General features: G+C 41.2%; 2 protein-coding genes across 2 annotated transcripts; one reads left to right on the top strand and one right to left on the bottom strand.

The window, feature by feature from the left end:
• Positions 1-711: 711 nt before the first annotated feature.
• LOC311506348 (uncharacterized protein) lies at positions 712-20,272 on the bottom strand. The gene is made up of 22 exons (XM_084570267.1): positions 20,075-20,272; positions 17,581-17,658; positions 17,406-17,471; positions 16,922-17,073; positions 16,745-16,829; positions 16,189-16,330; positions 14,403-14,592; positions 12,613-12,724; positions 9,263-9,361; positions 8,293-8,349; positions 8,092-8,160; positions 7,918-8,007; positions 7,717-7,826; positions 6,999-7,512; positions 6,389-6,481; positions 4,148-6,277; positions 3,539-3,686; positions 3,330-3,429; positions 2,897-3,056; positions 2,152-2,253; positions 1,676-1,762; positions 712-1,594 (listed from the first exon to the last, which is right to left on the bottom strand). Exons 1-22 carry the CDS (start codon positions 20,198-20,200, stop codon positions 1,454-1,456), a joined length of 4,851 nt encoding a protein of 1,616 aa, XP_084426393.1. The 5' UTR covers positions 20,201-20,272; the 3' UTR covers positions 712-1,453.
• A 722-nt stretch (positions 20,273-20,994) lies between these two features.
• On the top strand, positions 20,995-25,433 carry LOC311506921 (retinol dehydrogenase 8). The gene is made up of 7 exons (XM_084571066.1): positions 20,995-21,218; positions 22,430-22,566; positions 22,668-22,829; positions 22,913-23,092; positions 23,196-23,289; positions 23,421-23,604; positions 23,696-25,433. The coding sequence occupies exons 2-7, from the start codon at positions 22,470-22,472 to the stop codon at positions 23,903-23,905; spliced, it is 927 nt and encodes a 308-aa protein (XP_084427192.1). The 5' UTR covers positions 20,995-21,218; positions 22,430-22,469; the 3' UTR covers positions 23,906-25,433.
• Positions 25,434-25,531: the final 98 nt, after the last annotated feature.

Here is a 25,531-nt window from a genome sequence, read left to right as displayed (position 1 = left end):
TCCATTAACTAATCTTTAAGTTGTGTCATCTCCTCTTCAAACAGGTAGGCCCGTTCAGTGACCCAACCACGAGTGATGCAAACTGTGAATTATTGATCACTTATTAAAAGTTGGTGTTCTTACCCCTCAGCTGGCGGCGGTGTGGACGGACCTCCCCGGTCCTGAAAGTGCGGGCAAGGCGGATGACACCTTCCCCGGAGCAGCTCTGGTAGCGGGGTTAGCTAACACACCTCTCCAGGCCCATCATCAGGACTGGATGTAAACAAAAGCAGCGGCAGCCCGAGTTCATGCTAGCTGGCTAGTTAGCTACCGTTAGCCCGCTAGGCTACAGCTAAACGCACAAGACACTCGACGCGTTTTTTCAACATTTTTTTTTACTGAAGTGAATCCAGCAGGTTATCTCGACCTCCTGGCTACTGCTGGTATTTTAAACTTGTCATCATGGACACCTTCTTCCTGCAGAGTCAAGTCGGACCGAATAAATAGGAACGGCGCCGGAAAAGAAGGAGGCACTTCCAAAGTAAAAGCTGGAAAATCAACTGGAAAGGCGTCACAATAACAAAGGGCTCAAATTCTCAGGTTTAGTCCCTATGTGGGACATTATTTAAAATTACTAAATGTTCTTAAAATTAATTTCCTTGACTTTCTAACTTTGCGCCAAATATACTACCAAAAAAAGACAACCGCATTTGTTCTGAAATGTGACATTTAATGTGAAATGTGTACACTTGCAGCCTTACACAATCCATTTAGTGTTTATATTATGCTTAACCTTTACAATAATGACACATCTAAAACGATGCAAATTTAAAACAAGTTTCATTATTGTCATCAGGACATTTACGGCTTTTATTTCTAAATGTTTACTCGGAAGTTACCTTTATGTTTCAGGTAGCTTTATCAGGGTTGAACCTTGTCCATGAGCTTGAACATGTTCTGCTGCATCTCGACAAAATATAAAAACATCGCCTGTAAAAAAAGCTGCTGGGTGTTTTTATCCCTTGTGACACTAATACATAAATAAATAAACATGTCCCTTTGCAGAGACTTTTAGCACGATGAAATCCAACGACACAGGTGGTGTAATCAGCCAAATTCATTTGGTAAAAATAATAATCCATTTATATTAATAACACTGAAGTGATAATGTACACATAAAGATATATTACAGTGTAGCATTTTCTGCCGGGTAATTAGTTTAATTTAAAACATTTAAAACCAATACACACTTACTTAGAAAACAACAATACACACTGACAGATTAACAATAACAAACCGTCTGTAAAATATATTACAACACACAAAGTATATTTTATGGAAATATTTGGTGAATACGAACACGAACTCAGTGATGGACAGGTTAATAATAACAGAACAATTTAAATATCTTTATCCTCACATCAGTTCCAACAACTGATCCTGATTAATACTGATCGATGTTACAGCTGAAGGCTCATGGTGAAGTTTCTCTCAGAGCCTGATGAGTCAGCCGCAGGTTCTCTCTCAACTCGTCCGCCTCTCGCTCTGCTTTCGCCCTCACGATGCTCAGCTCCGTGTACATGTCCTTGTACTTCTTTGTGGCGTTCCTCTTGTCCTGTGACAGAAATCAGGTTTATTTCATGTTGATCATTACTAGAGTTAATCATTACTGCATTGGTGTTTGTGAGAATCTCACCCTTTGTGCCGACTGCAGTTCGTCCTTCAGAGATGTGAGCTCCTGCTTCAGACACTGGACCTCAGACTCCTTCACTCGCAAAGTAATCTGGAATAAAACCATCACATAATCAAACTGCATCTTCATAATAAAAGAACACATATAAACATTTAGTGGTCCACACTAGTTTATTTAGCCTATTGCCACCACAACCCTATGTCTAATAGGTAGACAGAAACAGATGGAACGGATATAAAAGTAAAAAAATCACTAAATAAAACCATTAACATGGGGGTAATGAAATGCGTATTAAAGAATAAGTGTGGTTTCTTTAAAGTGGGAGTGTTGTTGTGAACCCTTGATGTGAAATCTCACTCACTCAGATAAATGTAGTGGATAAGAAGTCTAAAAATTCTCCCTGAAATGTTGTTCAGCAGAACGCTAAAGTCACATAAATCCACTCTGCTACTTTCTGTCGCTGCAGAGGAGAGACTCACCTCCATCTCGTACACGTCCATCCCATGACTGAGTGGCAGGGCGTCCTGTCTGGCTAGTGAACACAGTCTGGTGATCTCTGCAGCCAGGTGACTACTCAGCTCCTGGACACAATGACACAAAAAAACTGGTTTCAGTTGTGTATATGTGCAGGATCAAGTCAAACTTTTCTAAACTTTGTGTAGACGCAGGCCTGCTAATGCAGCCCTCATGCTTTCTGAATGTCTGAGAGTGAAGGTACTCTAAAGCCCTGGGCTACAGACGGCTGCAATATTAATCAAAGTTCATTCTCCTTCTCAGAGCTACAAGTAATATGTGCCATCACTCAAGAGCAAATGTGCATAATTAAATAAATACATAGCTACTAGCTAATTCAACAATCTGAATGGTTCTTTGCCTGAATGGAGATCAAGTCAATAACAAAATTACTACTACTTGTTATTTCCTTTTTCCAGGCAAAAATGAATTAGCATAATTATCCCCAAATACTGTAGATGTAAAACAAAGAATACTGTTACAAAACCTATCCATATAGAGGATGACTTAAGGTTTAGATGTAATAATAAAAAGCACCAGAGTTGAAAACAACTTAAATCCACCTATGTCCACTGGTATTTTTCATACAAAAATCTTCAGAATAACATGAAAGTAAAGCAAACTCTAAAATTTAGATTTTAATACCAGTATATAATAATAACACCCGTACACATGGACCACACAGAGGATGGGTTAAGGTGTGTGTATCACCTGGTTTCGGGTCCTAAGGTCCTGGTTTTCCTGCTGGCACTGACACAAGGCCTTCCTCTCTGCGTCCAGAGCCTGAACAAGATGTCCGTTCTCCAGACACTTCAGAGAGAACTGCTGGGACAAAACTTCAAGCTCTCGCTGGAAGGAGGCCAACTCCTCACTTGAATAAACACACAGACAATAAACAAACATTTTCAGATTCTTCAAAATAATCTAGGGAAACCAAGTGAGCTCAAACCAACCAAACATCTAAATCCTTCCTAAGGATACGTATATTGGACATCTTGCAGACTTTTTAATGCCGAGATTAAAAATACTCTGATGAGCCAAACATATATGACCTCTTCTGCTTAAAACAGCTCTGACCTGACCACGCCTGGACTCTTCAGACTACTGGAGGTGTCTTATAGAATCTGACAGTGATGAGTTGTACCTGTGCTGCCTGTGAATGTCTTCCTGGTGTGTGTTTCCCTGTCTCCTCTGGATCTCCCTCTGCAGCTCCAGATGGTGTGCATTATTGATGGCTTTGATTGCTGTGAAACAAGGATGTATAAAACTTAAGAACAGTAGCTGAAATGACTCATAATAACAACTTCATTGTGATGAATCGCACACAGACCCCTCCACCCTCTGCCTCCTCACCAGTCGCAGTAGCAGCACTCTCCTCCTCCAGCAGCCTGTCTCTCTCCACGAGGAGGCGCTCCACTTCCTGTTGCTGTCGTCGCATTAGCTCCTCCATCACCTTCAGGTGAGACTCTTCCATGGAGGCGAACCCTCGCTCACATGTGGCCTGGACACAGGTCACAAAAGATGCTCAAACATATTTACCACAACTTTAACTTTACATTAATGCTGAAAATATTTCAAAGTGGTAGAGAGTGATTTTTAAGCTGTCAGTTTAATCTCAATAATCAAATAAATTCTATTAATTATTATAAATGTAATAGTTTAATTACATCATTTTATATTAAAGGGAGATGAAATGCCATACGTATTAATTACAAAACAAGAGCAGCACTTATAAACTTCTAATTTCACCTATTTCTACCTTAATGGGTGACAACAAAACTATAAAGGTTCTTAAAAACGTAGATACTACCCCTCTATAAGATGAAATCTTCATGACTAAAAAAAAAACACTGAGATAGATGAAAAGATAAAAAAAAGTATGTGTGGCCACACAAACCACAAACACAAGGTTCACTGAGTCATGAGAAGAGGAAGAACATCAGTCACACTAGTGCCACCTACCTTCAGTTTTTCCAACTCTTTCTCATGCATCATCTGCACACAACTCATTTTTCCATCAAACTCTTCTTTCATCTCGTCTGCTAGGGCAGACAGCTGCTCCTCCAGCTCCTTAACTCTTTCCCTCAGCGATGATATCAGCTCCATGTCCATGTTCAGATCCACTTCATCACTTTCTTTTTCATCTTCAGTCTTCTGGATCTCCATCCCGTTGAGCGAGGCCTCATTCTCAGCCATCTCCTCTTCAAATTCACTTTGCTCCCCTCTTTCCTCTGCAGTACTTTCATCTTCACTCTCTAGCTCAGTGTCATGTGGGTAAGCCTCATCTGTCTGGCAGTACATGTTTATCTTAGCGCCCAATGAGGAAACTTGTTGTTCTTCTAAGTTTGATAGTCTGATTTTCAGCTCAGTGTTTTCCTCTATGAGGTCAGTGCAACTACAGCAGAAGCCCCTCTCATATTTTGACTGAAGCCTGCTTAAATAACAGCAGTACAGTGCTTCAGTGGCTGCAGAGTGAATAAATGAAATGAACCAGGGACGCTCTGAAAAGTGGAAGTTGTACAGTCTGTCTGCAGTCAGCTGGAGTTTGTCATGGACAGAGGTGCTGATCGAGGAGGAGGCAGTCTGGTTTAGCAAAGAAAGTTTTATCCGTGTGACGGCTTTAAAATGCTCCAGCTGGTTAGTACAATCTAACACACTGCGATCCTCTGTATTTTCTGATGCTGTAACACTTGTACTATACCAGATATTATCCAAATCCTTTAAAGTCTTGCTCTCACATGTTCCCTCTGTCTCAAGAAGCAGAGCATGACCTCCAAGCAGCATTTGTTTCTCTAATATCATACATTCTGTTGCCTCATTTAGAAGCTCTTTCACTGGCTCATTCAGATATGAGTGATCGTCCTTCAGTTTGTTGTGCACCAAACTCCAGAACTCTTCCTCCCATTTCAGCTGACTCATCACCGAAGGACTCTGCTCACTTTCTTTAATGAAGTCTAACTTGTCGATCACCTCTAACAGTTTCCCTAAAGCTCTCAGCCTCATGATCATCCCCTCTGTCACTTGCTGGATCTTTTCTTCACCAGAAACACTTCTGTTTCTGTCTCCTTCTTTCAGCCTCTCCTTTTCTAACTCTTCATTCAGCCTCCTGATGTCAGTCTCTGCCTCTGCCGCTCTTTGACAGTAAAGTATCTCTGCCTCCTTCAGGTCTGTGTTCTGCTGCTGAAGCTCTCTGCAGGTCAGCTCTGATTGGTCGAGCTGCCTCTCCAGCTCCGTCAGCTTGGCCTCTGTAGCTTCGAAGCACCGAAGAAGGTATCCCTCTGCTTTCTCAGCGCTTTTCTTACTTTCAATATCCTCTTGTTTTGTTTCTTCGGTTTCTGCCGTGTCGTTCAGCTGCAGCAGTGCCTCAGCCTCCCTCAGGTTTTCCTCCAAGGAGGTGATCAGCATCTGGGCATCCAGCAGCTCTTGGTTCCTCAGGCTCAGCTCTGTCTCCAATTTTTCTAACCTTGTCTTTCCCTGTTGTTCCACTTCAGGGAGATGATGGGGCTCAGTGTACCTGCCACTGAGCTCTGCTTTCAGACGTTCAATCTCACGGTCTGCCTCCGTCAGTTGGTTTAGCATCTCCTGGTTGCGCTGATTTAGTGCCTCGTTCTGGGTGGTAAGCAGCTCCACCTCTTGGGAAAGCCTCCTCACCATCACCTGGTCTGGAGCTAGGTAGTTTAAGAAAGCATCATCTCCTCCTGCAGGCTTATCCAGCATCAGCAAACTGAAGTCATTGTTATTTATTTGTGTTTCAGCGGTGGGAAAAAGCTGATGGTCTTCTCTGTCCTGCAGAGTGTGATGGTTGGTTGTTGTGCTATTTAAGTTTAAAATTTGTCCATCAGTCTGAGACAGTTCGTCCAGGCTGTCTGATGCAGGTGATAGTAAAGGTGTGGCACCCGTCTCAGGAAGTAAATCCTCCACTTCTTGTAAATGCCCCTCTGTGTCATGCAGCCAGATGCTGGGCAGCTGTGGTGCTGATAAAGGCGGCTCAATGCTAAGCTGCTCCTGCATGTCCCGTCTGATAATGCTGTGCTGCCTTTCATTCGTGTCTAGTGGGCAGAAATCTGCTTCAGAACAAAGTGGATGGTCCAGCTGAAGAAAAACAATAGAAAAAAGGGTGAAAAAGAAAGATTAACTGCTTTATGTTAAAGCACAAAAACTGTCTGGGATAATCACAGCCAATCACGTCACATTTTTGCAGACCTGTTGCTGGTGAAATCCGGCTGTACTGATCTGGGCCTCCAGCTTGAGTCTGCGACGCTCTGACTCTGCCAGCTGGACCTTCAGATCTTCAACCTCAAACACCACAAAGGAAACGAGTTAACATACACCATAAAGGCGTCACATCCTAGACAAGCCTCCAGCTGGTTATGCTCTCATTTCCATTTAGCCAATGTGATCATAAACAGATCGGGTACATTACATACACCTTCAGTTACAAATGTAAATTTGTAGGCAGCTTGGACAATTAAATGCTGCAGTTAGTGATGTTTGAGTGGGGCAGGAAACCAGACAAAACTGACATATAAATAAAGTTTTATCAATTTTGTTTGCATTTTGGTGCAGGAAAGGATGAGCTTATTATGCTTCTGTAAAACGATTTAATGACATTACGGAGACTGAGACAAAAATAAAACACAATACCATTAGAGCAAAATAAAATGCCTGAATGAAGCTAAACTGACATTTTCATTCACCACTGAGATTTCCTTTTAATTGCACATTTGATTTATTTTTAACACCAACAATAAGATCTAAGAATATGTAATTCAAATAATATTGTCATGCATGGTGATCCTGTCTCTCTGCTTACCGCCTGCCTATAGCTGTGCAGCTGCTTCTCAATCTCCACAGCATCTCTGGCTTCAGTAACCAACGGGACTTTCCTCTCCAGTCTGAACACAGTTGTCTCCACCATCCTCCAGCACTCTTCTATCTTCTCCTCCATCCTTTGCTGTGATTCTGGACTCAGGGCTCGGACACCGCTATCCACTGTCTTATCTCCCATCTCTTTCAAACCAAGAGAGAAGCCCACCATACTCTCATACCTCCTCCTCCTCTCCTCTCGCCTCTTCTTCCTCTCCAGGTCGCCCAGTTCCAGGGAACAGGGAGATTTAGTCTTCTGAGGTTCAGTGGTCACTGCCGGTTTGCTCTGAGGTCTAAACTCAGCCCAGTCAAAGGTTTTGTAGCGGCCTTCCCGCCGCCTTTCCATCACGCTCCTGGGTTTGGAGTGAGGGTCTCTGTCTGTGGGGACATCAATGGATGGAGTCACATCTGGTTTGGGTAGGACTTCAGGTGGACTGCAAGGAACGTGGTGGCCAAGTAAACTGAAAACAGGAAAAGATTTAAGATTAAAGATTTTTATTAGATAAAAAAAAAAAAATATGTAAATTATTTAAGATTTTTTTTTTCCAAGGAAAAAACAAACATTAATATTCCAGTTTTAAAATTATGAGATGCTACTGTTCTCTATTTTAAACTGAATAGCTCTGACTTTTAGAAGCTGGTTGGACAAAAGTTAGACTGACTACCTAGCCACATCAGGGGCGTTGGCTGGATGAACGTTCTTCATTAGTGCCTGGATCCAGTTTTTGCGTATCCCTGCAGTCATGGCAGACAGTGTGAAGATGCCTTCCTGGGTCTGCAACATATAAGTATTTAATTAAACCCCTTGTTTAATGTAGCAGATGGCACATGAACTGTGTGGTGTTGAAACTGATGGGAAGTCTTACGTGAATCTGAAAGCCGTAGTTTCTTTGAACCTGATACTCAGACACATTGAAACACTTTGTTAAGTCGATTTCTCCTTCGAAAGCTGAAGCCTGAGAGGAGAGAACAGAAAATATATGAATGACACACAAAGACTGTTAATGATACTTAAAAGAAAAATCTATATTTAAAAATACCTCCTCAGCTACAGAGTCCTTGTAGTATCTCAGACTGTCAGCTGATAGCACAAACCAATATTTCTTCCACTAGATGGAAGCAAAGAACATTCGACAGAGATTGTTAAAAAATGATTAAATGTGTGGAAATACTTTAAATTGTCAATAGACTTTTTAATGGATCCATTTTCTGGTTAGTTTCAGACATTAAAAAATGTTTACCTGATCATTTTCATCCAGTTTGACCATCCAGCCTTTTTTGAAGTTCAATAAATCTGGCTGTAAAGATACAAATAGGGTAATTTTATTATTAATAAAGATAGTTCAATGAAAAGCACAAAGGAAACTTACACTTTACTCTGTACACTGAGGTTTTATTGCCTTTGAAATGGATATATAATAAGCGTGGACATATTGGAAGAATGCATCACAAACATTTCTAACCAATAACGGGCTTTTAATGCAAAAGATGTTTTGAGTTGACAGTAGCCAACATTTTGTTGGTGGTAAGTCGCCACTGCAAGGCAACTGCTGGCAGCTGCTGGCAACTAGAAGCCAATGAGGCTAGCGGTTTAGTATGCTATTGACTGTATAACTCAATGAAGGAGTTGCAAAGACTAAATGAAAGACACATGATTACAAATAAAACTGAATATGACTAAATTAAAGTATTTTAATTTACCATCCACCTCCACCAATTCTAGGTTTCTCTCGATGCCAGCTGGAGCACAAGTATGATGATGCATGATTATTAGAGGGTTATTAGTTTTTTTTTTTTTTCAATGAAACTATGGATTGTATGTAAATATGGACACACATGACCACTTCTGACTAAAAGAGAAACTGAAATGCTTCAGAAATGGGCTCAGCCATCTTACGCTGGTTACATAATTTACAACCAGCCTGTGGCAGCCATCTTAACTTGGACTTTGATGAATGGCAAACAATTTCTTTTTATTTCTACATAAAAGTGCTCTCATAGATTGGTTGTTTTATTTTCTTGATAGCCACACATGGCAGGAACCCGATATTACAACTCCACCCCCACTCACTACTACACATATGCTAGCTGTTAATGATGCCATCATGACAATATGGCAATGCCCATTTCCTTCCGTCCAAAGGAGTGGTCATGTTGTCCATTATTATATACAGTGTAGTCTTTAATGAGTGAATCGGATTGGTGTCTCACCGTCATGACTGTGTCTGACGTTCTGCGGTCCAGTGACTTGGATCTTCTCTGGGGAGGGGGTGCAGTGAGCTGAGCTACGTCTCCACATGACTGTAGTTTCTGCAAAAAACCCAAATGAAATAAAAAAAATTTTTAACATTTTTATCAGGAAGCTTTGTCAAGACGTGACACGGTTTCTGAATTGGACAGTTTGTGTGTGCAGACTACATTCCATCAGCCAGAGTAACCGATAGTCCTGCTGCTTGGCAGAGATGTCAGCTGTAAGGATTAGGCCTGCTGTAGAGCACTGCAGGGAGCCCAACAGGCTTTTCTGCGCTGCCTGTTAAAGTCTTACTCACATCACCAGTGAACTGCACATGGATGACTGGACTTGGCTGTGGAATGCATGAAAGGGTTTTAGAGACTACATAATCCAGGACACTCTGCGGCTTTTGTCTTACATTTCAAAATGATGCTCCAAAACTGAAAGTGAGATTCAAGCATGCTTCTTATGTTCAGGCTTCATGCCAGCTTCAACAGCATGTCTCAGTCTACGTAGCATTAAATGAAAAAGGACGAAAGGGTATGTCCTTTGTTTATTTGTGCCTCTGCTCTTCAAAAGATTCATTCTTCTCTCTTATATAACCACTTTAATGGGAAAAAGTGACCACTTTAATCACTACAGAACTTTCTTTGTGCTTTTTTTTCCTGACATTTACATTGAAAACGATCCAAGGCCACGACACACAGAGGAACACAGCCTCTGACTGCAGAGTGAACTGATCTTTTTCTCCTTGCCAAACAATCGCTGACCACTGTAGACAGAGCTCGTCCTCTGTTTAGTGAAGAAGCCTCCCAAAGCTGAGGGGCGGGAGGAGGAGGCTGTCTTGGGAATCCCAGTTCTGAGGCCTAAATGAACTCCGGACAGACTCTTTTGACTTTATCCTGCCTACCAAAACAAACGCACCCAAAGACACATGAATCATCACATGGGCTCAAATGTGCTGCTGGTGTATTTAAAAGGTAAATCCTCTGGCATGAGCGAGAGCGTTTAATCAAAGATTACCAGCTGCCACTGTGACGACCATCTGGGTTGCACTGCTGTGATTTTACAGTTTTCTACATCAGAAGGGTGTTTCATCATGATGGCTCTGAAAACTGGGGAGTCTGGTCAAGTCTTTTAAACAGACCGAAACATTCAGGCTCATCAAGGCAACTTAGGCCTGACTTATTTAAACCTTTCAGGAAAAATATGCCTAGTGTAGTGAACTGAGCCTGACTTAACAGCGAGTCTTGCTTTATGTAACAGTCCTGTTTGTGTTTTGTTGATACTGTCACACAGACACTTACTAGGGTTTACTCACCTTCTTAATCACAATGGTCTAGTCTGACAGCACACAGTGACTATCATTCACAAACAGATGTGCACTTGGAAACTGTAAAAAAGAGGCACTCCTTTTGTGAGCCACCTCTGAATTTTTCAGTAAACATCATGTGATTCTGCATTCGTCAGCAGAGTTTCGAGAGTCTTGTAAAGAGTCCTTGAGAGTCTCATTCCTGATATTACACTGTATCTTGTTTAGGTTCCAAGGAATCCCTGGCAAAAAAGTAAGCAAGAGGAATGCAGCCTGAACACCTTCAGGGCATTAAAACCAGTTCTGTTCACAAACTAAATGCTGCGCTGACTCACCGCCGCTCTCCCACCTGCCAACACATGCAGCCACTCACGCTTGCAGACACATGCCTCGACACGGCAGGATTGACTTGCCCACACGTTTGATGCCAAACTCTCATCACCTGCTTTTCAACTTGGACTAAATGACGGCTATGAAGACGCAACGGACTTGAATGAATCAGGATCTTGTTAACACACTGACTCACCAATGCATTTAGGAGATTTGTTTCATTAGTTGGGAAATCCAATGTTAAGGTGACGTCTTTCATGCAGAACACCTGGCGGCGTTAGTCTAACCAGTTCAGCCCAGTACAGGGTAATTACAGCTGGATACAGTGACTGATCTTAATTACGGCAAACCCACGTTAGGATTAATCAGTCTTGCCTATTCAGGATTATTACTATCATATGGTAGCACGCAACCACAATCAGGAAGTGGGTTTGTAAGTGTTGGATGCTAGCGTAAGAATACATAAAATCCTATTACCTTGTTCTGCAGGAAACAATCCTGCAGGAAATTACAACAATAAAAGTATTTTCACATAAAAACCTTTCTGCTTTTCTCTTCGGTTCGAAATACATCACTATTTAATCACCACTGATTGCTATTGGGTACCTCTTCCCTTCAGGTGATTACAGATTTTTAAGATGAGTTGCTAGCTAAGTTAGTTAATTAACTGTTAATTAATAAAATATGATTAAAAAAAAATAACCAAATGTAAAAAATATTCTGTACACAAAATACAAATATTTCCAGTTTTCATGCTACACTGAGCATGAAAACACATACAGAAAAATCGAAACATACAGGCCATAGCTTCATTTACAGTGTGCAGAGACACGGAAGTGGCATTGATCTTCTCATGTTGGTAAGAAAGCAGAGTATTTACTCACATGTTGAACTGGTTCTTCAACATTTACTAACTTAATTGTGATATCAAGTGTTTTTTCAGAACATGCACGTTACCTGAGCACTTACAAAATATGAAGCGCAGGCTGAAGGCTCATTGTTAACCCTGTTATCTGCAGGTTTCTGAAGCTTTCACGTGACTTTCCTAAGCGGATGGAGGTATCCAGGAAGGCCATGAGATATGGCAGAAATCTTCAGATACCCCAACCAATATTTAGCTTTTAAAGAAATGTTATTGTCAAACTATGTTATATAATGTCCACCAGGATGACACTCTCATCAAGGTGTGAACAAATGTTTAAACTGTGGTATTCTAACATATTCCTCTTGTCTATTTGGACTATTTTCCCTTTAGACAGGGCCAGACTAGGCCACTGTTCAATGTACAGGATTTTGACAGTATCCTCCATGGCCTTGAAAGGGTTTAAGCTGCGAAAAAAGGTAAACCTTGACTTTCTAAGGGTCAGTTTATGCTCAAGTAGAACTTGAATAGACATACAATGGGTCCGAACCACAACACTAGAAGGTGTAGTGAAAAGCTGGCCAACTTTAAAAATGGAAACATTGGCTCACATTTTCAGACAGTCTTTCTGGCAAGAAAAAATCATTGTGTACATAGTGCATTCATTCATATGAGAGAGGGACTAAAATAAAAAAGGAGAACTGGAGAGAGAAGTTCAAATCATGACTACTTCCTTACAGCTGGCCACTCACAGCGTGAAGTGGTTCTGAGGCAGACAAACAGGTCAGCTGTTGCACACCTCAATCATCAGAAAATGTGTTTACCTCTCGTTTCTTGGCGCGAGCCTCACTCCTGCCTTCCCTGGAGATGGCTGTGTCCCCTCCCTCTTTCCTGGTGGCCTCCACTCCCAGCATCCTCTCTGCTGACCTGTCATGGCTGGAAAACATGAACAACTGATTAAGATGCAATTTTACCTAGAAAGCCTTTTGAGGAGCGTAATTTGCAGACTTACAATTCCACTAGAGGAAAACTAAATTAAATTTCTGGACTGTCGTTGCTCAGGTTGAGTATGCTATCATCACCCACATCAGACGTTTTTAAGTTGTGACCAATGACAATCAGGAGGAGCCCTAAATATATTACAACTGATGGGCAAAAAATGGTGTTCAGGCTTGTGGTAACAAACAGGTGGGCTCGGACATCATCACCAACAGTGTAACATACATGACAACTTGATAATGGACTCCAAATTGCAGACAGACTTGTAGAGTTCCTTCAGAGACATTGTGTCCCCACCAGTCTCTTAGAATTGAAGAAGTTATTTAAGTTAGTGAACGAAACGTAAGAAACTCAACAAGTCCAGTTGCCCTTGTTTAAGCTTTTTTGGATTTAAGAAAACACAACACATTCATGTGCAGTGATGCATCAGCGTGGCAGCCACACCTCCACCAACCCCACCCAAAACATGTTTATCTGTCAGAACCATGAAAGTTCATAATTTGTGTCTTCCTTGTTCCTGCTAGCTTCTTATATAAAAGTATCAATGAAAAATAAAGACGAGAGTTTTAGTTGTTCATGAATGTTATTTTTTCCAGCACATTAAGAGACTTTTTAATGAGGCAGGTTTATGCTCTCTTCAAAAGGAACTCAAGTGCCCATGGTCACATCATGGGAAGTCATGTACACAAAATGCTTGGGTTTCAAGTGGCAACATCCACTGTAAGTGGTGAGACCACCGCTGCTAGGCAACTGTTTGTGTCTAACAGTTTCGAAAGCAATGACTGTGTAACTGTGGGAAATGCAATGGCATAATAAAAGGATCAGGCCATACGTTTCTCAGACATATTGTAAAAATTATGAAGAAAATTAGAGGGTTAAATTACAATATATTAACTTACACACAACCTCTAACACACTTCACCACTCGTGAACTTGGACTTTATCGAACATTTCCACTTGAGGTTGTGAATACCACAAGAGAGGACACTTTTCTCATAAACACAAAAAACACGACTCCATGTGAAGGCAGCGTGAGTAATGAGTAACTTCTGTGATGTTTTGCTGCCCTTTCTACCTCTGACGGCTGCAGCCTGAGCTCCAGCTGAAGTCTACTTTCTCTGACAGGCAGGCAGACTGTCAGCATTGAGGTCATGAGAAACAATGCTACAGATATCTAATTACAGCAGGCTTTTGGAATTTCTGGCCTTATTTGGACGGGGATAAGTATTTTGTGTTTTTGTTTCCCAAAAAGGCAACAAAAGTGAAGAGCCATGTATTCTCTTCACGTGACCAGTGAACATGCTGCTGGGGCACAAACTGGGAGGGTTTCTTTAAGCTAAATTTAAAAATGCAGCAGTCTGATCTCTAATGGAGGGGTAGAGCCTTTGATCTGGTGTTTAGCGGTGTGTGATGGCTGTTCGACTTTATACTGGGGGGGAAGCAGGGAGTCATTGGATGTCCTTTGTGCTAATTGCTTGCACATTTACCCATTTTCCTTTGCAAACGCACTTTAAATGTTAGCCACAGACTACATGGAAACATACACAAGAAAATAAAAGCCAGACTGGTCCCAAACAGTGGACAGAAAACATATTTTTCAAAACTCTTTTCTAACCTTCTGTTCGGTCTCTGGTTGTTTGCTGATGTTTGGATGTTGTTTGACTCGGCCAGCTGGTTGTTAGTGCCAGTGTTAGTGCTTCCACCGACCGCCAAGTCCAAGGAGCCAACTGGGCTGCCGAAACTGCTAGTACCATCCAAGGTCAGAGAGTCCCTGGAGACCGGGCACAGGTAGGAGGGCGTGTTGCCTGGAGATGGAAATCAACATAAACAGCTTTCAGAGCACGAAAACCGTCTGTATTCATTGTCTCTCTGTAGACGTCAAGCAGCCAATACACTGAATGACATCATTAATTTTTAAATCACACAAGATTGTGACTTTCATACAAAACTAGTTACGCCATTCATCCCAACTACCGCTGAGGCCTTTCACTAACAACAACATTTAAATATTATGAGTTATGCTTCTGTTGCTTTATGTTTTTATTGCGCTACATACTCATCATCATAGAGATGTAAGCCTTTTTATGGGGCACATGCACAACATCTCTGCTGTAAGTCTTTTTATTTTTTATATAGGACACCTTTTACTTTATTGTCTTCTTACAATCTGTTGTTTTAATTTCTCCTACAGCACAGAGATCATGATATGTTATCTTATCTTTCAATAAAGGCAGTCTTATCTTATGATATAAAGGCCAGAAGCAGTGTCGTAACTTCTGTGACATTAAGAGTGCGAAACTTCACTTTGGGAAATACATATAAAGGTAAATAAACTAGTTCTTAGAATATCACAGACACTGTTAACACTCTGAAGTAGCTATGGTAGCATCCACATAATCACACTCTCTGTGAGCTGTGCGGAGACTAATTACGTAATCATTTTGTTTAGGTGACACTTCGACACCAACACGCAGGATGTATGATAAGCCAGTAAATTGGAAGTTTTCTTCCGAGGAACCGTTAAAGGACATTTCTTGGTTATTTCAACCACAGAGGAATTTAATCAGTTAATCGATTAAATGTGACAAAGGGATGCGAGAGATGACAATGAGAATCTTTTGGTAGTTGTTCAGTAAACTGATTACCAAAACAGATCTGGTTAATTTTCTGTCCACTGTCCACGCTTTAGCTGTAGCTACCGTAATATATGGCTGTACAATATGTGTTTATTAAAGACTAAACAACATTAAATGCAGTGCATGTTTGAAACTTGGGAAATTTTCCTCATAGAATTCCACAACTTTCCGAGAAGAAGCACGAGTACCCTGACAGAGCATCATTCATTAGACAGAGGGACCTTTGTGTTTACCCTTGGTCTCTCTAACGAAGCAGCCTATAGTCACAGTCAACAGGAGTTAATCCAGACCTTCATTACAGGACGCTTCCAGACCCTGCAATAAGTCTGATGCCAGATGGGTACTGGTGTCAAGTCTGCCGAAGCACAAACCTTCAGTAGGGAGGGTTACTTGTCATGTCCTGTGCTAATCATCCAGCCTATTAGGACTTGTTTAAGAGATCTTTTATGGATCATGTCTGCTGTTCGGCTTTTATGATGCCTGAAGGTCAGAAAGACGCTTTCCTACACAACCCTCAGTGTGTTTATGTATCTCTACTTCCTGTAGGAAAAGAAACTACAGCCCATTCCCACGACTACAAACCAGTGCTCGGTCAACATGCCTGGTTAGAGAAGGGTTAAATTAAATGTACAAATAAAAAGCTGTCAGTGTGTGAACATCTGCAGGACGTTAGGACAGTGCAAGCGGACAGGAAATGGCGGTGAATAGCTGGCGGACATGAAAGTCTGGGTCTGTGTGTATGCGAGTGTTTTGCCTCTGCTGCACCTGCAGGGGTCCGCTCAGGGCCTGGGGGACGTGTGTCAATGACACTCCAGACAGGGGCCACATCTGGTCCAGACTCTGCACCCTCCCCCGCCAAGGATGGAAAACTGGGATCGGTTGCTGCCATCTTCGCTGGACTCGGTTCCTAAAGTTTGTTTTGAGAAACAAAATTTAGTGTAAACACACCTTTTGATTTGCACTTACATTTTAAGCATATTAACATTTAATATATGGTGTCCTACATGAATTTATTGATGTATTTGTCTAAAACTATGACTCGCTGAAGAGATAAATGTCCGTATGGGTACTAATTATCTACAGCCTCTCACTTGCTGTAAAGCGATGCAATAATACTTATTATCTCAACTGATTAATACTGACATTCTTTTCTCAATTAACCTAAAGTGCCCAAAAATGACAACTATATTTATTCAGTCCAATATCAAAGACTTTTCAATAAGGAGCTGAAATGATAGATCAGTCTGCAACTAATCTAATAATCAATTGACTGTTTCAGTTAATCTGAAGTTAGTAGTTAGAGTCTTTTTAGGATGCTTACTTGACTGGCTACAGGTTCAACTTTGCGTTTTTTCTTCTGATTCTGCTTGTTAGTCCGTAGAAAGACTGCAAGCTGTTCACTCCACCTGAAGAAGACACGCATACACAAAACATTACATAATGCAGGATTCTGCATTTTCTCAATGCTCCTGTAATTCTTTTACGGTTTTACACTGACCCATTAATGATCTCTTTATTGTCACCACGGATGAATATTTCCTGCTCTGGGGTGATGATGCAGAGGGCGTTCTTTTGGCCTGTTCTGGGCTCGGCGTCAGTGATGTCGCTGCATAGATTCATGTTCACTGTGCCCTGCGGCAAAGTGCTGGGCTGGGGAGAATCAGAATATCTAAATCAAATCGTGTTTACTGAAACTGAATGGCAGCTGAACAGAAAGCAGTTTGCTGTGTTAAGTGTAGAATGAAAGGATGAGGGAATGAGATTTAAGGGGATCACAGAGACGGGGGGGTGGGGTGGGGTTGGGGACGTGTGCATTAAAGGACAGACTAAGCCCAAATCATCTGCTGTGGTTGTGTATACAACATCTGGCCTAAAGATGCCTGCTTGATCCCAACATACTGTGGATGCAGATGCATATACAGAGCAAGGCTTACTGTACAAATTGTGTTACAGTATTCATTTATAGTTTCACTATTCCTCACCAGTTCATCCAGAGCAAAGCTGAGGCTGCCGTGTTCATACAGGATAAAGAAGCGCCGCTGCCATTTCTGAAAGACAGGAAGCAAAATCACTACAGCACCTTTTTTCTTTAAGGAAAACTCACAAAGCAGAAATGGAATATCTGAATGCTGTCTGCTCCGTTTCAACATGTCCTACCCTCGACCTCTGCATCGGGTTGTCAAAATCCGTGCCCTCGGGAGCCAAACATAGCCAGCCGCCGTAGATGGGTTTCGCCTGGAAGGAAACCAGACAGTTAGTGTTCACAAAACTAATGTTTAGAGCTGAAACAATCAGACAAGTAATCACTTAGTCAACACAACTGGAAATACGATTTTATCCAGCGAAAAAGTCCTGCTTCATGCCCTACTCGAATTTGATGATGATAATAAATACTAATTCTCTGGATCTGAAACTGTCGACTGGATATAACAGTTAGAGCGAGACTGATAAATCATCTGCAGATAATAACTTCAAACAGATACATCAGTAGGGGCCAAAAACTAACAAGAAGCACAGGATGGCCAAAAGAGGTCTGACGAGCAGATTTTGCATCTGCAAATCATCTTCATATCTTGGTCGGGATTTTCCTAACTATCAGTCTCAAAAATCCAGCATCAGTCAGGCTTTAAAAACAACACATCTGAGGACATAATTTAGCAGACCTGCAGATTTCATTAAAAAAAAGAAAGAAAATAATCGTAATCTTGCAACTATGCTTTGCTGCTGTGTTTCATCTGCTCTTATCGACAATATGGTGCAGGTTATGTGCATAAAACATGAATACTTAGAGGCTGGAGAAATCCTCATCAAAACTAATGATTCAGCGATGGCAGAAAGGGAAGCTAATTACAAGCAAAGTCTGCAACATCTTGCCAAGACCCCTCAAATTAAAATACAAGCTCAGTGATTGGGTGACTTGTCTCGTAGAATGATAAGGGAGACATCAGGTTGGTCTCTCTGTAGTTAAATCATCAACTGGCTTCGACATATACGTATGCTCCTCACAGTTGTCTTATTTTTGGTACACTCACTGCAATGTACAGCATCGTACAGCATCCAGTGCTGTTCATTAAGCACTAACTAAGTACTAACTTCAAATTAAGCCATGTTTTATAATTGTTCAACCAATTTTCTATACACTTTTAACTTGAAGCCACAAAAACAGAACTAAAGAAAAATCTAAAAAAAAAAAAAACTTTCCTCTTTGAGGAAAACTGCCACACGTATTTTTGAGGTTATCTGGTTAACATAAGATCAAGAAAGCAATCACATTTGAGCAACTGCAAGGAGGGAATTCTTAGCATATTTGGTTTTAAAATGCCTTCAGGTGGTATTCAGTCAACAAAACAGTTCCACTAACTATTGGTTATTGCCTTGAAGAGAACACAAAGATGAAAACACACACACACTCTGTGCTTCCTGATCCCGTACAAACCAAGAAAAACATGTGACTTTCTCTATTCTGATCATTTGTATCCAATTAGTATGCACGCAGAGGCTTTAAAAAGAAGCCCGACGTCTACAGCAAAAACAGCTTTTCTCTTGAGAGCCTAGCGTCGGGGTAATACCATGTGTAGTGTTCGCAGGTTGAGCAACAACGCTGAAATTACAGGGCACGGCGAAACCAGGCAGAGAGTGATAACATATTTTAACAATGTGAGGCATGTAGGAACTAGGAAGTTGTCAGGATCGTCCCCTTACATCATCTCCACATGACAAGAGCTGCAGCAACAAGGTCAGACTCATTTTACAGTACTGACTCGTGCATGCAGCTGCAGTTTAGTCAGCGCATACATATATATCCGGAAAAAAGCTACACTTTCATGATTCGAACTTTAGCAAAATAAAACATGTATTTTGTAGACATAAACCTCGGATTCTGGCTTGTGGGATAGTGGAAGACATTTGTCTTGATTTTGGACATTTTGAACACAAAATGAATCACTGGTAGATGAATTGGTAAAAAAAAATGAATAAATAAAAAATGTCCACACCTCTCAAGCAAGATGAGGTTTCATGATTCAAGTATTGCATTCAGCTTCAATTTTGAGGTATTTTACTTTATTCTACTCCAGTACATTTATTTGACAATTAGTGGTAATTAGAGGATTAGGATTTTACTTTGAAAAGCACACATTTACAAGTTTATACCGTTACTTCTACTTATACTTTAAGTATATTTCTCTCTTTCGTTGAGTACTTTTATTTAATTAAAGGAGTTAAATATGAACGAACTGTGTTAACAATTGCATTTACTCAAATAAAATAAATAAATAAATGACCATCAATGTCATTAGCAACACCTGTGTTTTCCTGCCAAAATGGCTGCTGTAAACAAATATCTACCAACGTATTAATCTGTTAACAGATAAACTCAAATTAAACCTTAAACTCAACATAATTGCTTTTCGTTTGTGTGCTTTTTGGACTTATTCTGGTACTTTACAAGTTAACTCTTTAACCGGATAAAACTAGCTAACGGTCAGTTAATCTCAACTGATGCTAACGTCAAACAAAAACGGATAACGGCGTCAAAAACGAGTTGTGAAACTATGTTTACTGAGAGTAACACGCCGTGAAAGAAGTTTTATTTCCATGATTTAACAGTAAAACTGAGGTTTGAAATTATTTGAAGTTGAACCTGCCCTACCTGCTCCATGTCGTGGTCGCTCAGCAGATGAAGTTCCCGGGACTTGAAGCAGTTCTGACATTTACTTTTATTAAAAATGTTGGCTTGGAATTTGCTGCAGGGACTCGTAGCCTTTTCTCCGGACATGTTTCAGTCAGCGTAGCTCTTCTCCTCCGCGGTGGAAAAAAAGTCCGAACACAGCCCGCTGTCCTCCTCCTGCACTCGGCATTGAATGAGGAGGTCGATCCTGAACGAACATCTGTCAAACACTGGTCTGTTGACGCCGTCGTCATGGTCAAGTCCTCTGGCGTGATGTCACCGCTTCACATCCGGTCACAACCTACAAAATAAAACAACTTGGTCCTGGTCTGGATGACGCAGGGCGAAGTTGTTAAATGTGTCATACTGCCACCTCCTGGCAGGTATAGGACACCGCCTCTGTGGTTGGTTGCATTAAAATACCAAAAACTGATTGTGCTACCATGATAGCAAACTATTACTTATTCAAAGTACACATCAGGCATAACATTATGACCACTGACAGGTAAAGTAAATAACACTGACCATCTTGTAACGACGCAATGTTCTGTTGGGAAACTTTTGGACCTGGCATTCATGAGGATAACTTATATGTAGCACCCACCTACACCAAATGTGTGTATGGTGAATAAAAATAAATAAATAAAAATAAATACATTGTGCATACCTGGCTACAGTTCAGTGTGATTTTATGTGTTCCAGTTAAAAGGCTAAATTGAACAAGCGAGAAAAAAACACACGCGTCCCAACCAGACTGTATGAGGTCCCAGCCGGGTGGCTAGATCGATATTTCCTTTTTCAGCTAGTCAGACTGGCTACCGTGGCTAGGCTAACAACAACAGCTGTGGTCTCAGGACGGGGGGGAGGGAGGGTCAATAATATACCCGGCTCAGTAGTCAATATGCCAGGAGCAGCCTCGGTATATGCCCGGCCCGGCCTCAGTGTGGCGCACCACACATGGCTCGACAATCGATTAGCCACTCTTCGACCTCGGCTACTGTTTTTGCATAATGTATGTGCCGTTGCGACTCGGTCGTGTCTCTGCTCATTGAATTCTACAGGCAGCGTCGAACAGCTGATTTATTACAGTCTCTCGTCGCTGAAGAACACCCCGCTCGTTCCTCAGGTTGGTAGATCTCGACACAAACAAACTTGTTAATAGTCCTGTGAGGATTTATAATCTCTGCAGTACCTACTCACAGTCTATCTAATCCTGATAGTTTATCCTGTCGCGTCACTTTAAATTACGTTTAAAGCCCTGCGCTCGACTAAAGTTTATTTAAAGCTTTTTAAAATGGTCACCATCATTATTATCATGATCGTTGCCGCATTTAGGAGCCAGTTGTAAAAACTGTTATAACAGCTTTTTCTTAACATAGCCTACCTGATTCAGATATTTCTTTTTCTTTAAATGCCATAACATTTATAACTTTAGAATATTTTTCACTGATAACCCTGTCTGGATACATGCAGCCTGAATTAAACATTTAAGCCTTCTTTTGCTAAGGTTTAAGTGATAATAAAACAATATCCTAAAACATTATATACTGTAAAACTAAGGCCAATATGAGTACTTATGCCTTTGATTTTGGCATCATTGCCTGTGTGCTAATACTTGAATGTATATATATATATATATATATATTAGATCACTGGTTTAATCCCCTCTATGTCCATGGCTTAGCTTCCTTGATCAAACCACTCCCCTGAGCCCCGTGCTCGCTTGGATGAGTTAAATGCAGAGAACAAATTCCTTGTATGTGTGCACATTCGTACACGCCAAATAAAGCATTTAGTATTTCTCCTTTAAGGCATTTAGGCACTGTGCTTTTTATGTATTATTTATTTAAATGAAAGTACCCTTTGTCACTGTTCATGGCTGCAGTATTACACCTAAAGAAACCATGCTAAACATCCTGCTTCTCTTTACAATACCAACACATGACACACAGATCGGTGTGGTGACTAGATTTCCAGACCTGTTACTGTGTTATTGCTTGAAATATATTCACTCATGATGAGCGAGCATGTTGGTTCAAGCCTGAATAAAGGGGCACTGGGCCGTCGCAGGCAGTTTAACATTCCAGCACGCATAAAGCCGATTAGGGCACACGTAACAAACTGACTTTGGCCTCAGTGGTGCCTAACAGGGACAAAGATGGCGTATGGCTGCATCTCACTGCTAGCAAAAGCTCAGTTTTTTTGTTAGATCACCTTATTAAACTGTATCGGTGCATGTAATAAATGCCTTTTCAGAGGACTTGTCATTTTGCAGCAACATTCAGTGATCATATCAGTTCACAAAATTCCATTATTTTATTTTTTTTGACTGAGCAGTCAGGATCCCTTTGAGCCTTGAAGTCAGAGGTGGAAGAACATGGGGACCAGGAGGGTGCTGGTGACCGGGTGCTCCTCAGGAATCGGCTTGGCTGTGGCCACACGGCTGGCCAAGGATGAGTTTAGACGGTTTAAAGGTCAGCCGCCCACTCCCTTCAACCAGAACATGACATCCGGTAGAGAACTGAAGTGAGCATAGCCGCTGACAGCCAATGTTTTTGTTGTTTGTGTGAGGCAGTGGTTGCCACAATGAGGGACCTTGGAAAACGGGGGCCTTTGGAGAAAGCAGCAGGTGACTCCTTGAACAAAACTCTGGAAATCAAAGAGCTGGACGCCTGCTGTGAAGCCTCCATCAAAGAGTGCGTCGACAGCCTGCCCAACAGACGGGTGGATGTTCTTGGTTTGTCTCTCCTTCTCGTAGCCAAATGGACGTAAGAGTTCTCTACAAGTATACAGTATAATAAAACAGTTATTCTGTTGTAGTGAACAATGCTGGCGTTGGCATGATTGGACCACTTGAGTGCCAAAGTATCACTGACATGAAGGAGCTCTTTGATACAAACTTCTTTGGTCTGGCACGGCTGGTGAAAGAGGTGCTGCCTGACATGAAGAAGCGGCAGAGCGGCCATATCGTGGTGATGAGCAGTGTCATGGGAATACAGGGTGTGTTGTTCTTTTGTTTTTTGGTTTGTGAAGTTTTAGAAGAAACTATAAAGGAGAGTCAAGAGTTTCCTAACGCATTTCCTTCCCTAATATGTCCACACAGGGCTTCTGTTCAATGATGTCTACGCCGCCTCCAAATTTGCCGTGGAAGGATTCTGTGAAAGCCTGGCAGTGCAAGCGCTGAAGTTTAACATCAAGTGATTACATGAAAAATACATCAGCTAAAATCATGAGTTATCAGTAAGCCTGCATTGGTAAGATTTTTACAGCTTAACGTCCGTAATGGAACGCAGGTCAAAGATTTATGTTTTTCTGTCTCTGTCGCTAGGACGACTCTTGTTGAGCCCGGCCCCGTGGTGACAGAGTTTGAAAGGAAGGTGTACGAAGAGGCTGAGAAGATGGATCTATCGGGGACCGATGAAGAGACTGCCAAGATCTTCCGAGAACTTTACCTGCCGTACTCTAAGAAGGTCTTCAACTCGCTAGGCCAGACACCAGAGGAAGTGGCTGAGGCATGTTTCTATTTCAGTTTAAACTCAAGTAATGCATAATGAAGAAGCCCCCTCTAGTGTTAAATAACCTTTTTTTTTAATTTTTATTTAGCAAACACTCAAAGTGATCACCACCAAGGAGCCTCCTCTGCGCCACCAGACCAACCGCCTGTACATGCCCATGACTGCACTGAAACATGCAGATCCGACTGGCCGACTGCCCCTCGACGCTTTCTATAAGATGATCTTCAAACATGATAGGGTGTTCAATGCTACTCTTGGGGTTCTAAACATGCTGCAGAAGAGGGCAGGGAAGAAATGATGACGTGTTATTCTTAATAGTTATTCTTGATTTACTGTAAATGGACTTTCTTGCTTGTTTTGCGTCCATTTTCTCATTTAACTTGGTAACAGAATTCCATGTTTTAATCTTAATTTAAAGGATGAACAAGATGATTAAAAATACTAAACTTGTAAAGTAAATAACAAAAGCAGCATACTGTATGTGATTTATTCTTTTGGTAAGCAGAATGGCAAATAACAAATGAATAGGTAATGCACTTTATCTCAAAATACATTCTCGATATTAAGTATTTGTTATTTGGGTTTTATCTTCACTGCAGTGGACACCCAGATGACAACAAGTGGCATCATTTACCTCTCCTCTTTGGTCTTGCTGTGGCCAATTTGAGACTACCTGTCTTCCATTTATGTCTGTCTGTCAGTTTCTAGCTGTTCCTGAGTGAAAAGATGAACGTTCTCCAGACCTTGTAAAGTATATATGATGGAACAAAGGCACTTTGTGTTCCATAACAAGACTATTCCAAGTCAGTGGTTTTCCCTTTTATAGTGCTGGAGCCCAAGCGACCACAGTGGTTGTACGGCATGCTAAATTTGTGGAATAACACCAACAACCTCAGCTCTTGCCCAACCAATATTCTCTAGATGCTTGTCCGCATTCAGTTCTTTACTGGGCTCGTTTATAAAGGATGTCAAAGTTAACGATGCCCTCTCTGAATAACCTGGAGAGGAATCTCTTCTTTGGACCATGACCTTTTTCTTTTCTCTTTTACAACTGAAAAGTAACCTGTTCTGAATTAGCTCAGATAAAATTACAGATCATTTTTCTCTGGTTTAACAAAACATAACATACAAGAAATGCAATGACATATCCTACGATGGATATGCAGTCTAAATAAACTCTAGTTATTTGTGCATTAAGATGTCATTACCATTATTTTAATTATAAATGATATTAAAACATACCGATCCTGCAAAACATTATGACCTAATATTGTGCCTCCAAAACAGTTGTGACTCATCAGAGAATGGACATGGGCCTTCTTAGGGTGTCCTGTGGTGTCTGGCAACAGAATGTTGTTAGCTGGGGCCTTTGGATCCTATGGGTTGAGGGGAGGGGCCTCTGTGGATCAGGCTTGTTCCAGTGCTATGGGGTGCTTGGTCCGGTCTAGGTAACATCTCACGAATGCCAGGTCCAAAAGTTTCCCAGCAGAACACTGAAGTGTCACAAAATGGTCGTACTGGTGCAAACTAGTGCATCAGTCATGCATCAACTCATTATTGTTCTATTGAAGCAGAGCAACTTTATGGTAATCCTTATGGGGGTATCTGCTAACAATTCGGCACCATAAATAATCTTAGATGGGTTTAGTGTAGAAAGCAAGGTAAAGGTCAGAAAAGAAGTCAGGAGTTTAGTCTGTGACGAGCCTTTGTTTTGTTATTTTACTAGGATTGTGTAGTGGCTACTACCTACTGGGAGCTAGAATGAGATGTATTATATTGCTCTTTTCTGTCTCCTTTGTGATGTTATGCTCCAAGGTATAAAATAAATCATAAAGCACTTACTGAACACGAAGACACAAAAGTGTAGTCCCCTACAGTTTTATTATAAGTAATTTATCTTACAACTTTTGACTGTAGAAAGGTT

Source organism: Chelon labrosus, assembly GCF_963514085.1.
Source record: "Chelon labrosus genome assembly, chromosome: 21".
Taxonomy (NCBI): Eukaryota; Metazoa; Chordata; class Actinopteri; order Mugiliformes; family Mugilidae; genus Chelon; species Chelon labrosus.
Note: the sequence above shows the minus strand (reverse complement) of the source record. Positions and strands in the feature narration are given on the sequence as shown.